At 41.5% G+C, this 20632-nt stretch overlaps 1 protein-coding gene and 1 long non-coding RNA gene across 2 annotated transcripts; one reads left to right on the forward strand and one right to left on the reverse strand.

Moving 5' to 3' along the window:
- Positions 1-1517: 1517 nt before the first annotated feature.
- On the reverse strand, positions 1518-7916 carry LOC134333798 (uncharacterized). Its single transcript, XR_010015415.1, has 3 exons — positions 7699-7916; positions 1825-1925; positions 1518-1711 (listed from the first exon to the last, which is right to left on the reverse strand). It is a non-coding gene; the product is annotated as an uncharacterized LOC134333798 (long non-coding RNA).
- Positions 7917-8686: 770 nt separating this feature from the next.
- Positions 8687-19558, forward strand: cacnb3b (calcium channel, voltage-dependent, beta 3b). Its single transcript, XM_063016009.1, has 14 exons — positions 8687-8839; positions 13770-13889; positions 14033-14155; positions 15079-15200; positions 15335-15387; positions 15541-15560; positions 16674-16754; positions 17477-17535; positions 17629-17729; positions 17828-17979; positions 18062-18157; positions 18237-18407; positions 18848-18894; positions 19042-19558. Exons 1-13 carry the CDS (start codon positions 8687-8689, stop codon positions 18875-18877), a joined length of 1281 nt encoding a protein of 426 aa, XP_062872079.1. The 3' UTR covers positions 18878-18894; positions 19042-19558.
- The last annotated feature ends 1074 nt before the right edge of the window (positions 19559-20632 follow it).

Consider the following 20632-nt stretch of genomic DNA (forward strand, 5'->3'; position numbering starts at 1 on the left):
ACACAGGGGGGAACACATTTACCTGGAGACCTGGGGAATATGGTTCCCCACATGTATATCACTGTGTGTGTAATTATAAAACACTACAGTGATGCTGGTGATGTATTTAACTGTTGTTATTATGTAGAACAAGTTTAACCTATAGATCAGTCCATTATACTAACAACACAGGGGGGAACACATTTACCTGGAGACCTGGAAAAAATGGTTCCCCACATGTATATCACTGTGTGTGTAATTATAAAACACTACAGTGATGCTGGTGATGTTAACTGTTGTTATTATGTAGAACAAGTTTAACCTATAGATCAGTCCATTATACTAACAACACAGGGGGGAACACATTTACCTGGAGACCTGGAAAAAATGGTTCCCCACATGTATATCACTGTGTGTGTAATTATAAAACACTACAGTGATGCTGGTGATGTATTTAACTGTTGTTATTATGTAGAACAAGTTTAACCTATAGATCAGTCCATTATACTAACAACACAGGGGGGAACACATTTACCTGGAGACCTGGAAAAAATGGTTCCCCACATGTATATCACTGTGTGTGTAATTATAAAACACTACAGTGATGCTGGTGATGTATTTAACTGTTGTTATTATGTAGAACAAGTTTAACCTATAGATCAGTCCATTATACTAAAAACACAGGGGGGAACACATTTACCTGGAGACCTGGAAAAAATGGTTCCCCACATGTATATCACTGTGTGTGTAATTATAAAACACTACAGTGATGCTGGTGATGTATTTAACTGTTGTTATTATGTAGAACAAGTTTAACCTATAGATCAGTCCATTATACTAACAACACAGGGGGGAACACATTTACCTGGAGACCTGGAAAAAATGGTTCCCCACATGTATATCACTGTGTGTGTAATTATAAAACACTACAGTGATGCTGGTGATGTATTTAACTGTTGTTATTATGTAGAACAAGTTTAACCTATAGATCAGTCCATTATACTAACAACACAGGGGGGAACACATTTACCTGGAGACCTGGAAAAAATGGTTCCCCACATGTATATCACTGTGTGTGTAATTATAAAACACTACAGTGATGCTGGTGATGTTAACTGTTGTTATTATGTAGAACAAGTTTAACCTATAGATCAATCCATTACACTAACAACACAGGGGGGAACACATTTACCTGGAGACCTGGGGAATATGGTTCCCCACATGTATATCACTGTGTGTGTAATTATAAAACACTACAGTGATGCTGGTGATGTATTTAACTGTTGTTATTATGTAGAACAAGTTTAACCTATAGATCAGTCCATTACACTAACAACACAGGGGGGAACACATTTACCTGAAGACCTGGAGAATATGGTTCCCCACATGTATATCACTGTGATGATTCTTTTTTTTTTTAATGCAAACTACAGGCACACACACATTTTAAGAACAAAATATCTGTATTAGAAATTAGTGTTAAACTAAATTATGCATATATTACAATTATGCAAATATATAATAAAGAAATCCACCTCAATGCAAATTAAAACTTAAATACATATTTATAGCTTAATAGAAATATATATATTTTTAAACGAAATAAAATAAAATCTGGGATGGTGCCCTGGGATTGACTAGCATCACATCCATAGTGCACTCCTGCCGTACGTCCAGTTTCCCCAGGAACAGTTCTGGATCCTCCACGGCCATGACCAGGATAAAGCAGTTACTAAACAGAAATGAATGATTAATTTACTATCTACTTTATAAATAAACTAAAAGAGCAACATAAAATAAAATACAGCAACAAGCAAACTTTTTAGAAATAACATCCCAGTTAACCTTGGTCTAATCTTCAGTACATGCCGGACAATGAAGGTCTTCCTCTACTGGTGGGTTGCCAACACATGACTGGTGGTACCATCTGTCACATCCATCACAGGCTATAATAGATAGATCACTTTATTAATCCCAGAGGGAAAGTCAAGGACATACAGTGTATCACAAAAGTGAGTACACCCCTCACATTTCTGCAAATATTTTATTATATCTTTTCATGGGACAACACTATAGACATAAAACTTGGATATAACTTAGAGTAGTCAGTGTACAACTTGTATAGCAGTGTAGATTTACTGTCTTCTGAAAATAACTCAACACACAGCCATTAATGTCTAAATGGCTGGCAACATAAGTGAGTACACCCCACAGTGAACATGTCCAAATTGCGCCCAAAGTGTCAATATTTTGTGTGACCACCATTATTATCCAGCACTGCCTTAACCCTCCTGGGCATGGAATTCACCAGAGCTGCACAGGTTGCTACTGGAATCCTCTTCCACTCCTCCATGATGACATCACGGAGCTGGTGGATGTTAGACACCTTGAACTCCTCCACCTTCCACTTGAAGATGCGCCACAGGTGCTAAATGGGTTTAGTCCATCACCTTTACCTTCAGCTTCCTCAGCAAGGAAGTTGTCATCTTGGAGGTTGTGTTTGGGGTCGTTATCCTGTTGGAAAACTACCATGAGGCCCAGTTTTCGAAGGGAGGGGATCATGCTCTGTTTCAGAATGTCACAGTACATGTTGGAATTCATGTTTCCCTCAATGAACTGCAGCTCCCCAGTGCCAGCAACACTCATGCAGCCCAAGACCATGATGCTACCACCACCATGCTTGACTGTAGGCAAGATACAGTTGTCTTGGTACTTCTCACCAGGGCGCCGCCACACATGCTGGACACCATCTGAGCCAAACAAGTTTATCTTGGTCTCGTCAGACCACAGGGCATTCCAGTAATCCATGTTCTTGGACTGCTTGTCTTCAGCAAACTGTTTGCGGGCTTTCTTGTGCGTCAGCTTCCTTCTGGGATGACGACCATGCAGACCGAGTTGATGCAGTGTGCGGCGTATGGTCTGAGCACTGACAGGCTGACCTCCCACGTCTTCAACCTCTGCAGCAATGCTGGCAGCACTCATGTGTCTATTTTTTAAAGCCAACCTCTGGATATGACGCCGAACACGTGGACTCAACTTCTTTGGTCGACCCTGGCGAAGCCTGTTCCGAGTGGAACCTGTCCTGGAAAACCGCTGTAAGACCTTGGCCACCATGCTGTAGCTCAGTTTCAGGGTGTTAGCAATCTTTTTATAGCCCAGGCCATCTTTGTGGAGAGCAACAATTCTATTTCTCACATCCTCAGAGAGTTATTTGCCATGAGGTGCCATGTTGAATATCCAGTGGCCAGTATGAGAGAATTGTACCCAAAACACCAGATTTAACAGCCCTGCTCCCCATTTACACCTGGGACCTTGACACATGACACCAGGGAGGGACAACGACACATTTGGGCACAATTTGGACATGTTCACTGTGGGGTGTACTCACTTATGTTGCCAGCTATTTAGACATTAATGGCTGTGTGTTGAGTTATTTTCAGAAGACAGTAAATCTACACTGCTATACAAGTTGTACACTGACTACTCTAAGTTATATCCAAGTTTCATGTCTATAGTGTTGTCCCATGAACAGATATAATGAAATATTTGCAGAAATGTGAGGGGTGTACTCACTTTTGTGATACACTGTACATACACTGTCTTCTGAAAATAACTCAACACACAGCCATTAATGTCTAAATAGCTGGCAACATAAGTGAGTACACCCCACAGTGAACATGTCTAAATTGTGTCCAAATTGTGCCCAAATGTGTCGTTGTCCCTCCCTGGTGTCATGTGTCAAGGTCCCAGGTGTAAATGGGGAGCAGGGCTGTTAAATTTGGTGTTTTGGGTACAATTCTCTCATACTGGCCACTGGATATTCAACATGGCACCTCATGGCAAAGAACTCTCTGAGGATGTGAGAAATAGAATTGTTGCTCTTCACAAAGATGGCCTGGGCTATAAGAAGCCCTGAAACTGAGCTACAGCATGGTGGCCAAGGTCATACAGCGGTTTTCCAGGACAGGTTCCACTCGGAACAGGCTTCGCCAGGGTCGACCAAAGAAGTTGAGTCCACGTGTTCGGCGTCATATCCAGAGGTTGGCTTTAAAAAATAGACACATGAGTGCTGCCAGCATTGCTGCAGAGGTTGAAGACGTGGGAGGTCAGCCTGTCAGTGCTCAGACCATACGCCGCACACTGCATCAACTCGGTCTGCATGGTCGTCATCCCAGAAGGAAGCTGACGCACAAGAAAGCCCGCAAACAGTTTGCTGAAAACAAGCAGTCCAAGAACATGGATTACTGGAATGCCCTGTGGTCTGATGAGACCAAGATAAACTTGTTTGGCTCAGATGGTGTCCAGCATGTGTGGCGGCGCCCTGGTGAGAAGTACTAAGACAACTGTATCTTGCCTACAGTCAAGCATGGTGGTGGTAGCATCATGGTCTTGGGCTGCATGAGTGCTGCTGGCACTGGGGAGCTGCAGTTCATTGAGGGAAACATGAATTCCAACATGTACTGTGACATTCTGAAACAGAGCATGATCCCCTCCCTTCGAAAACTGGGCCTCATGGCAGTTTTCCAACAGGATAACGACCCCAAACACAACCTCCAAGATGACAACTGCCTTGCTGAGGAAGCTGAAGGTAAAGGTGATGGACTAAACCCAATTGAGCACCTGTGGCGCATCCTCAAGTGGAAGGTGGAGGAGTTCAAGGTGTCTAACATCCACCAGCTCCATGATGTCATCATGGAGGAGTGGAAGAGGATTCCAGTAGCAACCTGTGCAGCTCTGGTGAATTCCATGCCCAGGAGGGTTAAGGCAGTGCTGGATAATAATGGTGGTCACATAAAATATTGACACTTTGGGCACAATTTGGACATGTTCACTGTGGGGTGTACTCACTTATGTTGCCAGCCATTTAGACATTAATGGCTGTGTGTTGAGTTATTTTCAGAAGACAGTAAATCTACACTGCTATACAAGTTGTACACTGACTACTCTAAGTTATATCCAAGTTTCATGTCTATAGTGTTGTCCCATGAAAAGATATAATGAAATATTTGCAGAAATGTGAGGGGTGTACTCACTTTTGTGATACACTGTATATAATAGCATGGTGCAATGAAAAAGCCAATAAAATTAAGGCATTATTACTATTTCTTTGGTACCACCAGTCATGTGTTGGCAACCCACCAGTAGAGGAAGACCTTCATTGTCCGGCATGTACTGAAGATTAGACCAAGGTTAACTGGGATGTTATTTCTAAAAAGTTTGCTTGTTGCTGTATTTTATTTTATGTTGCTCTTTTAGTTTATTTATAAAGTAGATAGTAAATTAATCATTCATTTCTGTTTAGTAACTGCTTTATCCTGGTCATGGCCGTGGAGGATCCAGAACTGTTCCTGGGGAAACTGGACGTACGGCAGGAGTGCACTATGGATGTGATGCTAGTCAATCCCAGGGCACCATCCCAGATTTTATTTTATTTCGTTTAAAAATATATATATTTCTATTAAGCTATAAATATGTATTTAAGTTTTAATTTGCATTGAGGTGGATTTCTTTATTATATATTTGCATAATTGTAATATATGCATAATTTAGTTTAACACTAATTTCTAATACAGATATTTTGTTCTTAAAATGTGTGTGTGCCTGTAGTTTGCATTAAAAAAAAAAAGAATCATCACAGTGATATACATGTGGGGAACCATATTCTCCAGGTCTTCAGGTAAATGTGTTCCCCCCTGTGTTGTTAGTGTAATGGACTGATCTATAGGTTAAACTTGTTCTACATAATAACAACAGTTAAATACATCACCAGCATCACTGTAGTGTTTTATAATTACACACACAGTGATATACATGTGGGGAACCATATTCCCCAGGTCTCCAGGTAAATGTGTTCCCCCCTGTGTTGTTAGTGTAATGGACTGATCTATAGGTTAAACTTGTTCTACATAATAACAACAGTTAAATACATCACCAGCATCACTGTAGTGTTTTATAATTACACACACAGTGATATACATGTGGGGAACCATTTTTTCCAGGTCTCCAGGTAAATGTGTTCCCCCCTGTGTTGTTAGTATAATGGACTGATCTATAGGTTAAACTTGTTCTACATAATAACAACAGTTAAATACATCACCAGCATCACTGTAGTGTTTTATAATTACACACACAGTGATATACATGTGGGGAACCATTTTTTCCAGGTCTCCAGGTAAATGTGTTCCCCCCCTGTGTTGTTAGTATAATGGACTGATCTATAGGTTAAACTTGTTCTACATAATAACAACAGTTAAATACATCACCAGCATCACTGTAGTGTTTTATAATTACACACACAGTGATATACATGTGGGGAACCATTTTTTCCAGGTCTCCAGGTAAATGTGTTCCCCCCTGTGTTGTTAGTATAATGGACTGGTCTATAGGTTAAACTTGTTCTACATAATAACAACAGTTAAATACATCACCAGCATCACTGTAGTGTTTTATAATTACACACACAGTGATATACATGTGGGGAACCATATTCCCCAGGTCTCCAGGTAAATCTGTTCCCCCCTGTGTTGTTAGTATAATGGACTGATCTATAGGTTAAACTTGTTCTACATAATAACAACAGTTAAATACATCACCAGCATCACTGTAGTGTTTTATAATTACACACACAGTGATATACATGTGGGGAACCATTTTTTCCAGGTCTCCAGGTAAATGTGTTCCCCCCTGTGTTGTTAGTATAATGGACTGGTCTATAGGTTAAACTTGTTCTACATAATAACAACAGTTAAATACATCACCAGCATCACTGTAGTGTTTTATAATTACACACACAGTGATATACATGTGGGGAACCATATTCTCCAGGTAAATGTGTTCCCCCCTGTGTTGTTAGTATAATGGACTGGTCTATGGGTTAAACTTGTTCTACATAATAACAACAGTTAAATACATCACCAGCATCACTGTAGTGTTTTATAATTACACACACAGTGATATACATGTGGGGAACCATATTCTCCAGGTAAATGTGTTCCCCCCTGTGTTGTTAGTGTAATGGATTGATCTATAGGTTAAACTTGTTCTACATAATAACAACAGTTAACATCACCAGCATCACTGTAGTGTTTTATAATTACACACACAGTGATATACATGTGGGGAACCATATTCCCCAGGTCTCCAGGTAAATGTGTTCCCCCCTGTGTTGTTAGTGTAATGGATTGATCTATAGGTTAAACTTGTTCTACATAATAACAACAGTTAACATCACCAGCATCACTGTAGTGTTTTATAATTACACACACAGTGATATACATGTGGGGAACCATATTCCCCAGGTCTCCAGGTAAATGTGTTCCCCCCTGTGTTGTTAGTATAATGGACTGATCTATAGGTTAAACTTGTTCTACATACTGTTTGTTAATTTTAAAATCACATGGATGCAGTTTGTGAAGTTTAAATGAACGAGAGAGATCACCATGAATGAAACTATTCTTGAAAGTAAATGGTAGTGCAGCTGAGATGAATAACCTTAAACTAGTGTGTGAATAAGAGCATGTCCTGTATTAGGATTTATTTACAAATAAATCTGACACGTTAATTCTAGTTGATTGACAGCAAGGCTGAAGACAGCAGTGTGAAAACCTCTGACTTGCGGTGGAGCAATAAAACCTCTGACAGTAGTTCACTCAGTACTTTAAAGTATGTATTTAATCACAAACTACCTAACATACAACATGAAATGTGAAAAGAACATACCGCTATAAATACATATTCCAAATAAACCGACGCTCAACGAAGCGACTGAAAAAAACGTCATGATTTTTGCACATGCGCGTTAAAGGGGAAACAGGGGGAACTGAATTCTCCGTAACACCGGCAAAGCGGTGATGGGGGGGCCGGAGGGGTGGCCGAAGATTTATTTATGGTGGCCATGGCCACCACTGGCCACCCCCTGGCTCCGCCCCTGTCTCAGACTCCAGCGACTGGCAGTGTCGAGTTATTACAAATGTCTTACATATTGCCAAACACAGTACAACTGGCAAGGAAATGCTTTTGTGACTGCTTAGCCACATTAGTAATTACACAAAATTGGACAAAAAATATTACTACAGAACAGAAATGTGTTTTAAATGTAAAAAGTGTAGAATACTTAGACAAAAAGCAATTTAAAGTAAAAAAAAAAAGTGCAATTGTGCAAAATGAGTGTGCAAGAACTTATGTTTATAATATTTGAATTGTGCCATATCACCCCCCACCTTTAAACAGTGTGTAGTTTTTGCTCCATTATAGCTGCATGTGGGCGAATATTCATTCTTCAGCCTTCACATTATGATGAGCCAAAAACGTTCAACAACAAAAACACACACAAGATCCAGGCGTTCTGAATGAAAAATAGGGCACACATTCTGGAAAATAAGTACACATTATGTAAGAAGTGGTGTTCATACTGGAAAGTGTTTGCGACTGGTGTTGTGTACTGCTTTCTGTCCTGAACTGGAAACTTGTTCTTATCATGGCATCTCAGTCATAGAGAGAGAGAGGGATTAGCAAAACAACAATCATGGCTCGGTGGTTCCCTGTTATTATTAAAACTGGTTTACAACGAGGTTTGCCGAACATTTCCTCCCTGCGTGAGTTATGATGCTGTAACGAGCCTGTAATGAGCCTGACTGATGTGCACGATGTGCAGAAGTATTATGGTATTATGGGTGAGATGGAGGACTTATGGAAGCACTTTTAGCGGATGAAGTTGCTGCGCCGTGTGTCTTTTAAGGGATTACGTTACACTATCGATTGCGCTCTTGCACTGCTAACTGCTGAGCCCGTCGTTCCATCCGAAAAAAGGTCGTGGCTGATGCGCGGTAAACTGTACGCGTATGGAAAACGGAATGCGTGGGTGTGTGGTCTCAGCCCCGACTTCAATTTAAAGGGAGCTTAACAGGATTACACGTCTCTATTATAAGGTAAAGGCATTCTCGTAAACAAACCTCGCCCACTTCTACTCTGATTCTGAATGTGTTAATAGGGCGTATACATTTCATCTGGATTAATAAACAGTTAATCTACCTATTAAACTACCTATTAATCTGGTCGTGTGCAACAAGTCTAAAATGCTGTTTTTCTTTGTGGCATGGCCTCCTGAATACTCCTTAGTGGTTGTGACTGACTAAATCTGTTGACTTTTCTGTTCCCATATAATGGAATAGACCTTGATTTTCTGAATCTCTTACAGAGTAGATAAAGCAGAGGAATTACTCACTCACTCACTCACTTTCTTAACTGCTTATCCAATCAGGGTCGCGGGGGGGTGCTGGAGCCTCTCAGTTTTTCACTGGGCACAAGGCACACACACACATTTACATATAGGACAATTCAGTACCTCCAATTAACCTGACTGCATGTTTTTGGACTGTGGAAGGAAACTGGAGCTCCCAGAGGAAACAAAGAAAAGGACCCGAACCACCCCGCCTGGGGATCGAACCCAGGACCCTCTTGCTTTCAGGCAACAGTGCTACCCCCTGAGCCACCGTGACACCGACAGTGGAATCACGTTTTGCTCTGCATCATTTAGAAGCCACTGAGAAACAAGTGACGTCCCCAGTTAAGCAAGCTTTACATCATCATGGGCTTAAAGGTTTTCACCCCGGACAAAAACCACACTAACATTAATTTTCTCTCTGCATAAGGTAATTATCTGGATTTTCTGCCCGACTGTGTTATCATACAACTGCTTATTGTACTCTTTTAAAAAGGAAGGGTCAAACTAGCCCTATTTATATTGACCCAGCCATTGAAGTTGTAGCCATTTATGCTCCCTTTCCCTGAATAGGAGGTCATACTACTAAATACAGATTATAGACATTATAGAACTTATCACACAATTATTACAAACTGATAATCTGCTGTGTGTACCTTTTTTGACCAATTCATAATAAATAATGTATAAAACGTATTTATGAAAAGAATAAATAAAAGATTTGTGAGTTAGCCAATCATTTAGTTACAAAGAAAACAGTTACAAAAATGATTGAGAATTCCAAGACACGAAGAGCCAAAACATTAGGACCACCGTTGATGTGGCCACCATGTGCATGGCACTGTTGTTGTTCACGTCACGGTCAGGAATGTATTAAATGTTGGACTGATGGTACAGTAGTTAATTGTAGTGCACAGATCATTAAATGCAGCAGATATGATCAGCATAAAGACCTGAGTGACTTAAATAAAGGCCAAATTATTATGGCCAGATGACAGGTTGTTAGGTGGCTAAAACTCATTGAAGGCTAAGTTGATGGACCTGCTTGAGATACCACAGGATCTCTCAGGTGTCCTGTAGAGTCCATGTCTCAGTGGCTCGGAGTAATTTGGCAGCCTGTTAGGCGGTGGTTTTAATGTCATGGTTGATTTTGTGTTTATGTTCCCAAAGTGTATGATGTGAACATTGAATCATATTAAGATCAGAACATTTTTATTATTTACTTATTATTTTAATCATTATTTTGCCTAGTAAAAGATCAGTGTAACATAAGGAACCCCTCGAGGAGGATTAATGTCTTTTAAATTAAAATCTTTATTAAGGGGAAGATCTATTTAATCATACATAAGAATCTGCCATCTTGGAAAGTGTGTGTGTGTGTGGTTAATTATGCTTTGTTTCTTTCACCAGTGGAAACACCATGAGCCTGCAGCCCTGAGCTATCTTTGATATTTTAATGATATCCGCCATCCAAATTAAGTAATGAGGTGATTTTTGGAAGTCTAGAGACATAAAAACAGTGGAAGGAGGAAGCGAGATGAGAACGAGACATAGAGAGAAAGAGGAAGAGGAGTGGAACAGTAAGGAGGAGTAGGGAACACCAGTAAGTGAGCACAGATAGCTGCAGCAGATAGGGAACTATATTTAGGAACGCTATGTGGGTGCTGCTGGCTGCTTTGTGAGGAGTCTTGCACCTTTGTGCCCTGCTGAGACTGCACGGTCTTCCGGGAGTGTCTGTTTAGAGGAAGTGCTGAGTACACACAGGTAAACCGGGATACGCTGACTTGTGACAAGCTGCTCTGGAGTATTCATGTTCTCTTAATGAAACGTAATGCATTATCTGAGCCCATGAGACACATACAGGTATTCCAATCCTATCTGGGTGAGTTTGTTGCCCAGGGGTGGAAGAGACGAAGCCTAAAGTCAGCTGTAGACTGGCCTAATTCAGTATTTTATTTATCATATAAATATTATCGTCTGTTTTACTGCCTCTTTATTCTGGTCAGGGTTGCAGTGGGTCTGATTCACTTGGTGAAAGGTTGGAAACAGACAGATTGCCAGTCCATCACAGGGTACACACACACACTCACACAATTTTAGTTGCTTCAATTAACCTGACTGTATGTCTTTGTACTTGTGGGAGGAAACTGGAGCACCCGTAGGAAACTCGACATGCAACATTGCGAGAACATGCAAACTCCACACAGAAAGAAAACTGGCCGCATCTTTTCTAAAATACAGTATATCAGTGTTTATAGTGAGAAAAATGACAGGTTAGACAAATAATCAAATAATATGAGCACATACGAGCCACCCGGCTAGGATGTTTTAAACTTTAAAACAAAAGTGAACTCTGTATAAGCTCCGGGCGGAACGGTGGCTCGGTGGGTAGCACTGTCGCCTCACAGCAAGAAGGTCCTGGGTTCGATCCCCTGGCGGTGCGGTCCGGGTCCTTTCTGTGTGGAGTTTGCATGTTCTCCCCGTGTCTGCGTGGGTTTCCTCCCACAGTCCAAAAACATGCAGTCAGGTTAATTGGAGACACTGAATTGCCCTATAGGTGAATGGGTGTGTGTATAAGTATGTGTGTGTGTGTGTGTGTGTGTGTGTGTGCATGTGTGTGTATGTGTGTCTGCTCCGTGATGGACTTGCGGCCATTGAAAAAGCTGGGATAGGCTCCAGCACCAACCGCACCCCCCCAGCAACCCTAATTGGATAAACAGATAAGAAAATGAATGAATGTATAAGCTCCTACTGTTTGATACTATGTATATACTGTAACAGACTGTTCACGGTAATTGTTTATGAAATAGTGGATGCAGTGTGATTATTTAGACAATAATATACAATATTTAATATATTAAACTGATCTTTAAAAATATTATAAGATTATGTATTTAAATATGGACTTTTTAGCCACATCATCCAGCTCCAATGTCATTTTGTATATTATTGTTTTCCACTTTGGTTCAATTCATGACAGGCAGTTGTAGCCTATCGGTTAAGGTACTGGACTAGTAATCAAAAAGGCACTGGTTTAAGCCACACCCAAAGATTTTATACATAACTACAGATTTCTGTGTATTTGGTTACTCAACATGTTTTTGTCCTCAAGACCACAGCAAGGATTTCCCACCTTTATTATTCTGTAAAGGCTCAATTAACACTTCTACTGAAAATACTCAAGAGCTGGAAGGAATGTGCCAAGTCATTGCAGCTTTTAAAGAGAGAGAGAGAGAGAGAGAGAGAGAGAGAAAGAGAGCATCCCGCCAGATTATCATTCCCACTACCGTATATCATCAATAATACATTACATTAGAGTGCTTATACCCTCCCTGACTGATGAGTGATGCTGTTCTGGTTCACAAATCACTAGAGCTTTTATACCAGTATACATCAGAGAAACAAATAAGGGGCTAAAAACACACCCACACATTTAAGCTCATTTTCTTTAACACATTGGTCCATCAGGTAAACCATTTACTATCGAACGTTTTGAGATTACAAGTATTTTTGGCCTTTTTGTGCTGTAAAAAGGTGTCAAATGTCATTTAGTTTAGTTTTGTAGCATGTTTCTGTGGCATTTCTTGTTAGTGGGCATGACTGCCTCTAGCTGGTGACTTCATATGGAACAGTGGTCTCTTGCCAAGGTTGAGAAGACAACCCACAAGGAATTCATATTCATCATAAACAGAAACCCCCATAAACCTTCCATAAATGTGTGAAGAGAAGCTGTAAGACAGAGACTGAAGCACAGTTAAGAGCTAATCAGCCTGTAGCCTCTTCTGATTTAATTTTATATATAAAATGAAATTATGCATTTTTCTCCCATTTTCTCCCAATTTAGTGTAGTAAATTTTTCTTCCACTGCTGGGGATCCCCGATATTTTGCAGTTGAGGTGGGTATATTGCTGCTCCCGCCTCCTTCGACCTGCGTGCAGCCCTTAACGGAACCCTTTTCCACCCATGCACTCTGCACAGGCACCTCAATCTGCTAATCAGGGTCCTTACACAGCGTTTGAAGACCCCGCCCACATATTCCGGTTATCCCTCCCTGCAGGCACTGCCAATTTTGCCCGCTAGATGGCACCCAGCCGACCGGTGGCAACGCCGAGTTTCGCTGATTTTGTATTTTCAGTCAGTCTGTTAGTTTGGCTCATAAATGGTTGGATTCCCTGACTTGGTGGCCAGGGTCCTTTCTGTGTAAAGTTAGCATGTTCTCCCTGAGTCTGTGTGTTTTTTTTTTTAATGCTCTGGTTTCCTCTTACAAGACCAAAGACATGCGGTCAGGCCAATTGGAGCTACCAGAAACTGCCCTACGTGTGTGTGTGTGTGTGTGTGTGTGTCCTTTGTGGTGGACTGGTGACCTGTTCTGGGAGTTTCCCGCCTTTGCCAATAAAATAGTATGACTGATGTGCCATGACCACAGCAGTTCAAAAACAATTAAGTAAATAAGATGAGATAATCTAAAAATCTTCATTCTCTCTGTCTCTCTTTCTCTTGTTTTGATATCCCCTGCAATCCTTCTCTCCATTCTCTCCCCTCTCGCACTGCTTCTCATTTTCTCGAGCAGGGTTCAGCTGATTCCTACACGAGTAGACCCTCGGACTCCGACCTGTCCCTGGAGGAGGATAAGGAGGCGTCTCGGCGAGAAGCCGAGCGCCAGGCCGTGCTGCAGCTCGAAAGAGCCAAAGTGAGTCGTCACTTTCTTCTCATGCTTCTTATGTCTTCTGTTCCTTCCTACTTATTTGATTCCTGATGTTCTCTTCAGCACAACGGTGACTCATTATACAGGACTGTTGCACTTTCAGAGCTTTTGTATGTTCTCCGTTTCAGAGCAAGCCGGTAGCTTTCGCGGTCAGAACCAATGTGAGCTACTGTGGTGCTCTGGACGAAGACTGTCCAGTCCAGGGTGCTGCCATTAACTTTGAAGCCAAAGACTTTCTCCATATCAAAGAGGTGATTAATAATAATAATAATAATAATAATAATAATAATGTTAAAATTATTACCATTTTTTAAATGTATATTATTTGTTATCGTTATTATTTGTTTGTAGGCAGTTGTAGCCTAGTGGTTAAGTTACTGGACTAGTAATTGAAAGGTTGCTGGTTCAAGCCCAACCACTGGCAGGTTGCCACTGTTGGACCCTTGAGCAAGGCCCCTAACCTTCAGTTGCTTAGACAATATACTGTCACAGTAATGTAAGTCGCTTTGGTCTGCTAAATGCAGAAAAATGTAAATGTTAGAATTATTGTAATTAATTGCCATGAATACAAGTTAAATATATATAATAATTATTCATTATGTATAAACAATATGTATTATTATTAGTTAATTATCAATATATACTAATTCAATATAAAAAAAATTAATAATTACTGCTATTCAGTAAAGTTAAAAACATGATTAATTTTACTGTTGTTATTTCTTATTATTATTTAATTCAATTTTACTGATGTTTTTGGGGCGCTCTGTGGTGCAGCAGTAAAGCACTTGAGCTTGCGAGTTCAAATCTCAGCTCTGCTGACTGCCGGACAGGCACCTACATCCGGGCGTATCCGAGAAAGGGAGGGGGGCTGTAGGGATTCCTCATAACTGCTGCTGTTATGACCTTTGCTGGCTGGTCAATGGCGGCTGTACAGGGAACGATGCGTGACTCCCCGTTCATGATACAGCTCCCCGTATAAACAAGAAGGTCGATGCTGCACACATGTCGGAGGTGTGTGTTAGTCATGGCTCTTCTCGGTCAGGAGTGGAGGTCTGCAGCAGTAGAGGTGTTATTACAAATTGGGTAATTGGATATGACTAAATTGGGAGAAAAATTAGGGAAATGCATAAATAGAATTTTTTTAATAATTGGTGTTTGTTTGTTTTTGCAGAAGTACAATAATGACTGGTGGATCGGGCGGCTGGTGAAGGAGGGGGCTGACATCAGCTTCATCCCGAGCCCGGCTAAACTGGAGGCTATGCGTATCAAACAGGAGCAGAAAGCTGCACAGAGGTCTGAATTAGCATGTTATACAATACTGACTGAAAGATACAGCATGACCACTCCCAGTACGCTTTAATCATACTGTAAGCTGTATAGATGCGTTATTTACTCACGTCTGTGCTCTCATTCTAACGCTGGCGTAGGAAAGCAGGGAATGCGCAGTCAGGAGGCTGGAGATCGACTCCTCCGTCTTCAGGTAACCGTTTCTCAACCAGTTGTGTAATATTACAGCGGTGTGTAAGCATCATGCTTTATAACATGTTTAGAGGTGGAACAGCTGTGTATTACCTGTAACGATTGTTTTTTTTGCCCACATTGTTCTAAAATATTTTCTCTTGCCCTCTAAAAGCTAAACAGAAGCAGAAACAGGTAGGTTTTTAAACACATGCAGTAATACCGCACTACCCCACAATGCAGCTGACACACACACTCTAACACACTTGTTCTTGACAGTAAAGAATGCGTGGTCTATAAGAGGAACGCTTAAGGGACACCAAACCTGTGTTAGAAACAGCAAAATAACCTCAATACATCAAAAAAATAATTAGAAGCTGTGGGCACATATGTGGTGCCGTCCAGAGTCAAGTTAAATTTACGTTGGCGTAAGATTAGAGGCTGACAGTTTTTGTATTCATTTCCCCTCCCAGTTTCCCTCGCAAGTCATATCCAAGTACCCGATTGCATCTCACCTCCTCTACTGCTCCTCTAGGGACGTTGTAGCCTAGTGGTTAAGGCACTGGACTCGTAATCAGAAGGGTCACTGGTTCAAGCAGCACCACTGTCAGGTTGGTGCTGTTGGGCCCTTGAGCAAGGCCCTTAACCCTCAATTGCTTAGACTATATACTGTCACAGTCCTGTAAATCGCTTTGTATAGAGGCGTCTGCCAAATGTACAAAAATGTAATGTAAATGTGCTGCTGCAGACCTCCAGTACTGACCGAGAAGCGCCGAGACTATCACACACCCCATCCGACCTGTGTGCAGTAGCCGACTGCTTCTCTTGATGTGTATGAGACAGGTTTATATGGAGATCTGTATAGCGCACAGAGAGTCAATCACCGATCCCAATTATTCTCTGTCTCTGTGCAAGTGCTCATCGATCAGCCAGCAGGGGTCGTAATTGCAGCAGTCATAAGGAATCCCCTATGGCAAATCCCACTCTTGGACGAGACAATCATTGCCTGTATAGGCGCCTGGCCGGCCAGTAGCAGAGCTGAGATTCAAACCCTTACCCTCCCAGCACCTTATAGTCCGCTTTTAAGGTGATAATTCCTAATTTGTTGTCTATGGCACAAGTAACACAAGTAAACAGGTGAATAGGTAACAGCCAACGTGTGTAATGGTATGCTTGTGCATCAGTTCATGGTTATTTCAGCCTCCTTCTGCGTGTCTGCAGATTTTTATCTATGCAACAGACACATCCAGGTCACATTTATGTATAAAGCACTGAGGAGAACGTTTCATCTGTTCTTGATCATTTCAGACAGAGCATGTTCCACCCTATGACGTGGTACCCTCCATGAGGCCAGTGGTGCTGGTTGGACCCTCACTGAAAGGCTATGAGGTACAGTGGATCGTTTGCTGATGGGTAGGATCAGGATACAACAAATGTTTTTTAAAATTTACACCTATACATGTAACATGGGTGGCACAGTGGTGCAGTGTCCTGGGTTTGATTCCCCAATTTGGGGGTCCTTTCTTTGCATGTGGAGTTTGCATGTTCTCCCTGTGTCTGTGTGGGTTTCCTTACACAGACAGAACACATTCAGTCAGGCCCGTTTGAGCTACTACATATTGCAGTGTGTGTGTGTGTCCTGTGATGGACTGGCAACTTGTCACTAAATCAGACCTACTGCGACCCTGACCAGGACAAAGTGGTGGTAAAGCAGACGATACATGAATAAAAGAGCTGCAGAAGTCATTTTACTAATTAATTCACCCAGGTCAGGGTCAAGGTGGGTCCGGTGCCTCACAAAACCAATAGACACATGACAAGAACATACTCGGGACAGAGAGGGGCATACAGGGTATAAAATTGCCCCTGTTTATTTTAGTCATCAGGAATTTTCTTGCTTATTTTAAGGGTGGGGTGGCGCTGTGTCTCCTCACAGCAAAAAGGTCCTGGGTTTGATTCCCAGATGGAGCAGTCTGGGTTATTTCTGTGTGGAGTTTGCATGTTCTCCCCATATTTGTGTGGGTCTTTTCCGTGTTCTCCAGTTTAATGAATGAATGAATTAATGAATGTTAAGAGTGGAATATAATGACTACCCCCTGCCCCTCACGTAGGTGACAGATATGATGCAGAAAGCACTGTTCGACTTCCTGAAACACAGGTTTGATGGGAGGTAAGAACAAAGTCATGCACTTCTTACTCTCATTGGTTGTTCTGAAGTCTCCAAACACCAATATATTGGAATGTTGTGCCTTTCGCTTGGTAGAATCTCCATCACACGAGTGACCGCGGATCTGTCTCTAGCTAAAAGATCTGTGCTCAATAAGAAGGCCATCATGGAAAGGTCCAACACGCGCTCGAGTTTAGGTAAGAGGAGCATTGTCACCGAGAGTTTAGCAACTCGTGAATCCATTTATATATCATGACCGTTGCTAATGTTAGTAGCTTGATTTTTGTCATTTTAGCTGAGGTCCAAAGTGAAATAGAGAGGATATTTGAGCTTGCAAAGAGTCTGCAGTTGGTGGTACTGGACGCAGACACCATTAACCACCCTGCACAGCTAACAAAGACTTCCCTCGCTCCAATCATCGTCTATGTCAAGGTGTCATCACCAAAGGTAGAAAATAAATGAGATTGGTTAATAAGAGATGAGCTAACATGTTTCATTAATGTTACCCAACAATCATGTTTATTTTTAGGTTCTCCAAAGACTCATTAAGTCGAGGGGAAAGTCTCAAAGCAAACACTTAAATGTCCAAATGATGGCAGGAGACAAACTCGTCCAGTGCCCGCCGGTGAGTCTCATACGGTCAGCAACACGTCTATCACACACTAGACTTTCAGCTTACTCTGTGGCTCTGTGTACCGCATCAGGAAATGTTTGATGTCATCCTGGATGAGAATCAGCTGGAGGATGCATGTGAGCATCTAGCCGAATACCTGGACATCTACTGGCGTGCTACTCACCTGCCAGGCTCCGCCCCTGCAAACCCCTCATCGGAGCAAAAGGTGGCGACGCCACCCTCAGCTAACTCTAGCCAACAGGTGAGTGTTTCAAATTAATATCACACGGTGTCTGTGTCTAATTACTAACTCTACATTTACATGGGCACTGGTTTCAATCTGAACCACAAACTTACCAACACAGTAAAAAGTGTGTGAGTCCTTTTACATAAGTATTTGATATTCATGGTTAGCTATTATAGTTTAGCATATTAACCATCTTTATTCATCTCATTTGTGGTTTTTGAAGATATGTATTGTAGAATTTGCTCTTCAAGTGTGCATATTAAAAACGCATTGTAGTTAAATTCTAGCTTTTTTTACTAGCTTTTTTATATTTGTACATTGTTTGCATAGCGTTTTGTATAATGTATTCTCTGTATATAGTAGAGAGCTAACAACAGCCAGAAACGTGTAAACATGCTAAAGCTGATTCTGATTCTAGCAGGATGTCTTAGAATCTCTTGTTCTTTCTTTCTCAGTTCTCTGAGACGCAGGAATTAATCGAATGAGCACTGTAAAGATCAGGGTAGGTCCTGGATTTCATTTCATTTACTTGTTTCAGTCATTTCTGTAGCGTTGCTGGGTGGGAACCGAGTACCGAGCAGAGCACTGCAGCAGCATCATCATCATCATCCCACCACGCTGTGCTGTACTGACTGCAGTCTCTTCTCAGGTTACAGTTATGGGTGGTGAGAGTGAAGTGGAAAGTTCTGGATCCTCCCTCAGTTCATCTCTCAGGGTTCAGCCCCTCTCTGTTCCAGACTGGAGCAGCTGCCCCCTGACGATGAGGAGGACGGGAAGAGGAGAGAGAATCGAGGGTTTCTGAAGATGAGGAACAACTCCACCATCCCAGGCACACGAGGGACGCCAGCTTGAGCCGCGCCCAGCACGGCCACGTGTGCCCGTCTCAGGATCGCTCTGCTGCAGCACAATGCACTCGCACAAGACACACACACACACTCAACAAACACTGTAGTTGGCAGCACAACCAACATCTGGCTGCTCAGAATCAGAGATACAAGCACACAGGGATGGGCAGTATTTCTAATGCATGCGTACGAAATATTAAAAATGCGCAATACTATTTTGTAATTTTGAAATGTAGTTTGTATTAAAATGCTTTTGTGTGCTATATTTTTGTATTTTTAAAATACAGAAAATATTTTGTCTGGTGAAAATGTAATATAATTTGTATGCGATTCTAGTGCATTTAGGATCATGTAATAACACCTTAACGTTGAGGGAGGGGGTCCCATGTCCCACTGTCATCTCTGTAATTAGTTGTTCAATATGCAGTAACCTGCTTTATTTTAAAAGTGATATTTTATTCACTGTAACTTTACCGTTCCTAGTTGGGACAGTGGTAGTCTAGTCGGCCCAAGGTCAGACTTGGGCTATTGAATGGAAGGTTGTGGGTTTAAATCCTGGATCTTAACCCTCTTGGCTCCAATACAATGTACAATGACTGACACGTTTTTAATTTCACAATGTTCTTAATCTAAAATTGCGCCTCTCGCAACTTTTTAATTATCTGGCATAACGGGTACACTGAACCTATACAGTCTTAAACTCACATGATTTTCATCATTTGCTCATGCCAATCTTGGGTACAAAATGTGCCTCATTTTTATTTAACAAGCTTTACTAAATTATTAAGCTCTATGAAATCTAAATCAGTATTTTATGCAGCACAATGTCATGCAAAGTTTTGTACAACTCTGGTCAAGTTAACATAGATTAGAAAACCTATTTTTTCTTGGTATTCATTGTGCTGGATTAGGGCTAACAGGCAAAGCTTGTGCTTGTGTCAGCTATTATCCAGCAGAGTGCTAACAAAACCCTCAATCAACAACAGCTGTACTAATCATTTCATACAAAATGTATTTCTGTATTTTCAAAATACAAAGCACTGTATTAGTTTTTCCATCTCGGTTTTTCCTAGTTTATTTTGATCAGTTTCCAATGTAAAATTTTGCCCATCCCTGGCATCACTTACTCAAAGACAACCAAACACAAATGTACACAAACACAAACACACACTTGTGTGAGTAGTTGCAACGACAGTTGGAATGAGATCCGCAGGGATTTTCCCAGCTCCTGGGTGAAGCCTTATGTCAGTTGAGCTCTGCCAGCCGGTCACTGCTCTCTGTGGTGAAGTTGGCACTGGCATCAGAGGGTCACCATACTTTCCCACAGAGAGGAGCACCTCTCACATCCTCTTAACCCACTGCCATTGTAAACACATACACACACACACTTCCCAG

Source organism: Trichomycterus rosablanca, chromosome 19 (genome assembly GCF_030014385.1).
Source record: "Trichomycterus rosablanca isolate fTriRos1 chromosome 19, fTriRos1.hap1, whole genome shotgun sequence".
In the NCBI taxonomy this organism is placed as follows: Eukaryota; Metazoa; Chordata; class Actinopteri; order Siluriformes; family Trichomycteridae; genus Trichomycterus; species Trichomycterus rosablanca.

Bases quoted from the DNA above. Each gene is read 5' to 3' on its own strand.
- cacnb3b (XM_063016009.1), top strand. From the start codon at position 8,687: ATGAAGTTGCTGCGCCGTGTGTCTTTTAAGGGATTACGTTACACTATC. The intron at 8,840-13,769 runs GTGTGTGGTCTC...TTTCTCGAGCAG, and splicing joins ATGGAAAACGGAATGCGTGG to GGTTCAGCTGATTCCTACAC. The intron at 17,980-18,061 runs GTAGAAAATAAA...GTTTATTTTTAG, and splicing joins TCAAGGTGTCATCACCAAAG to GTTCTCCAAAGACTCATTAA.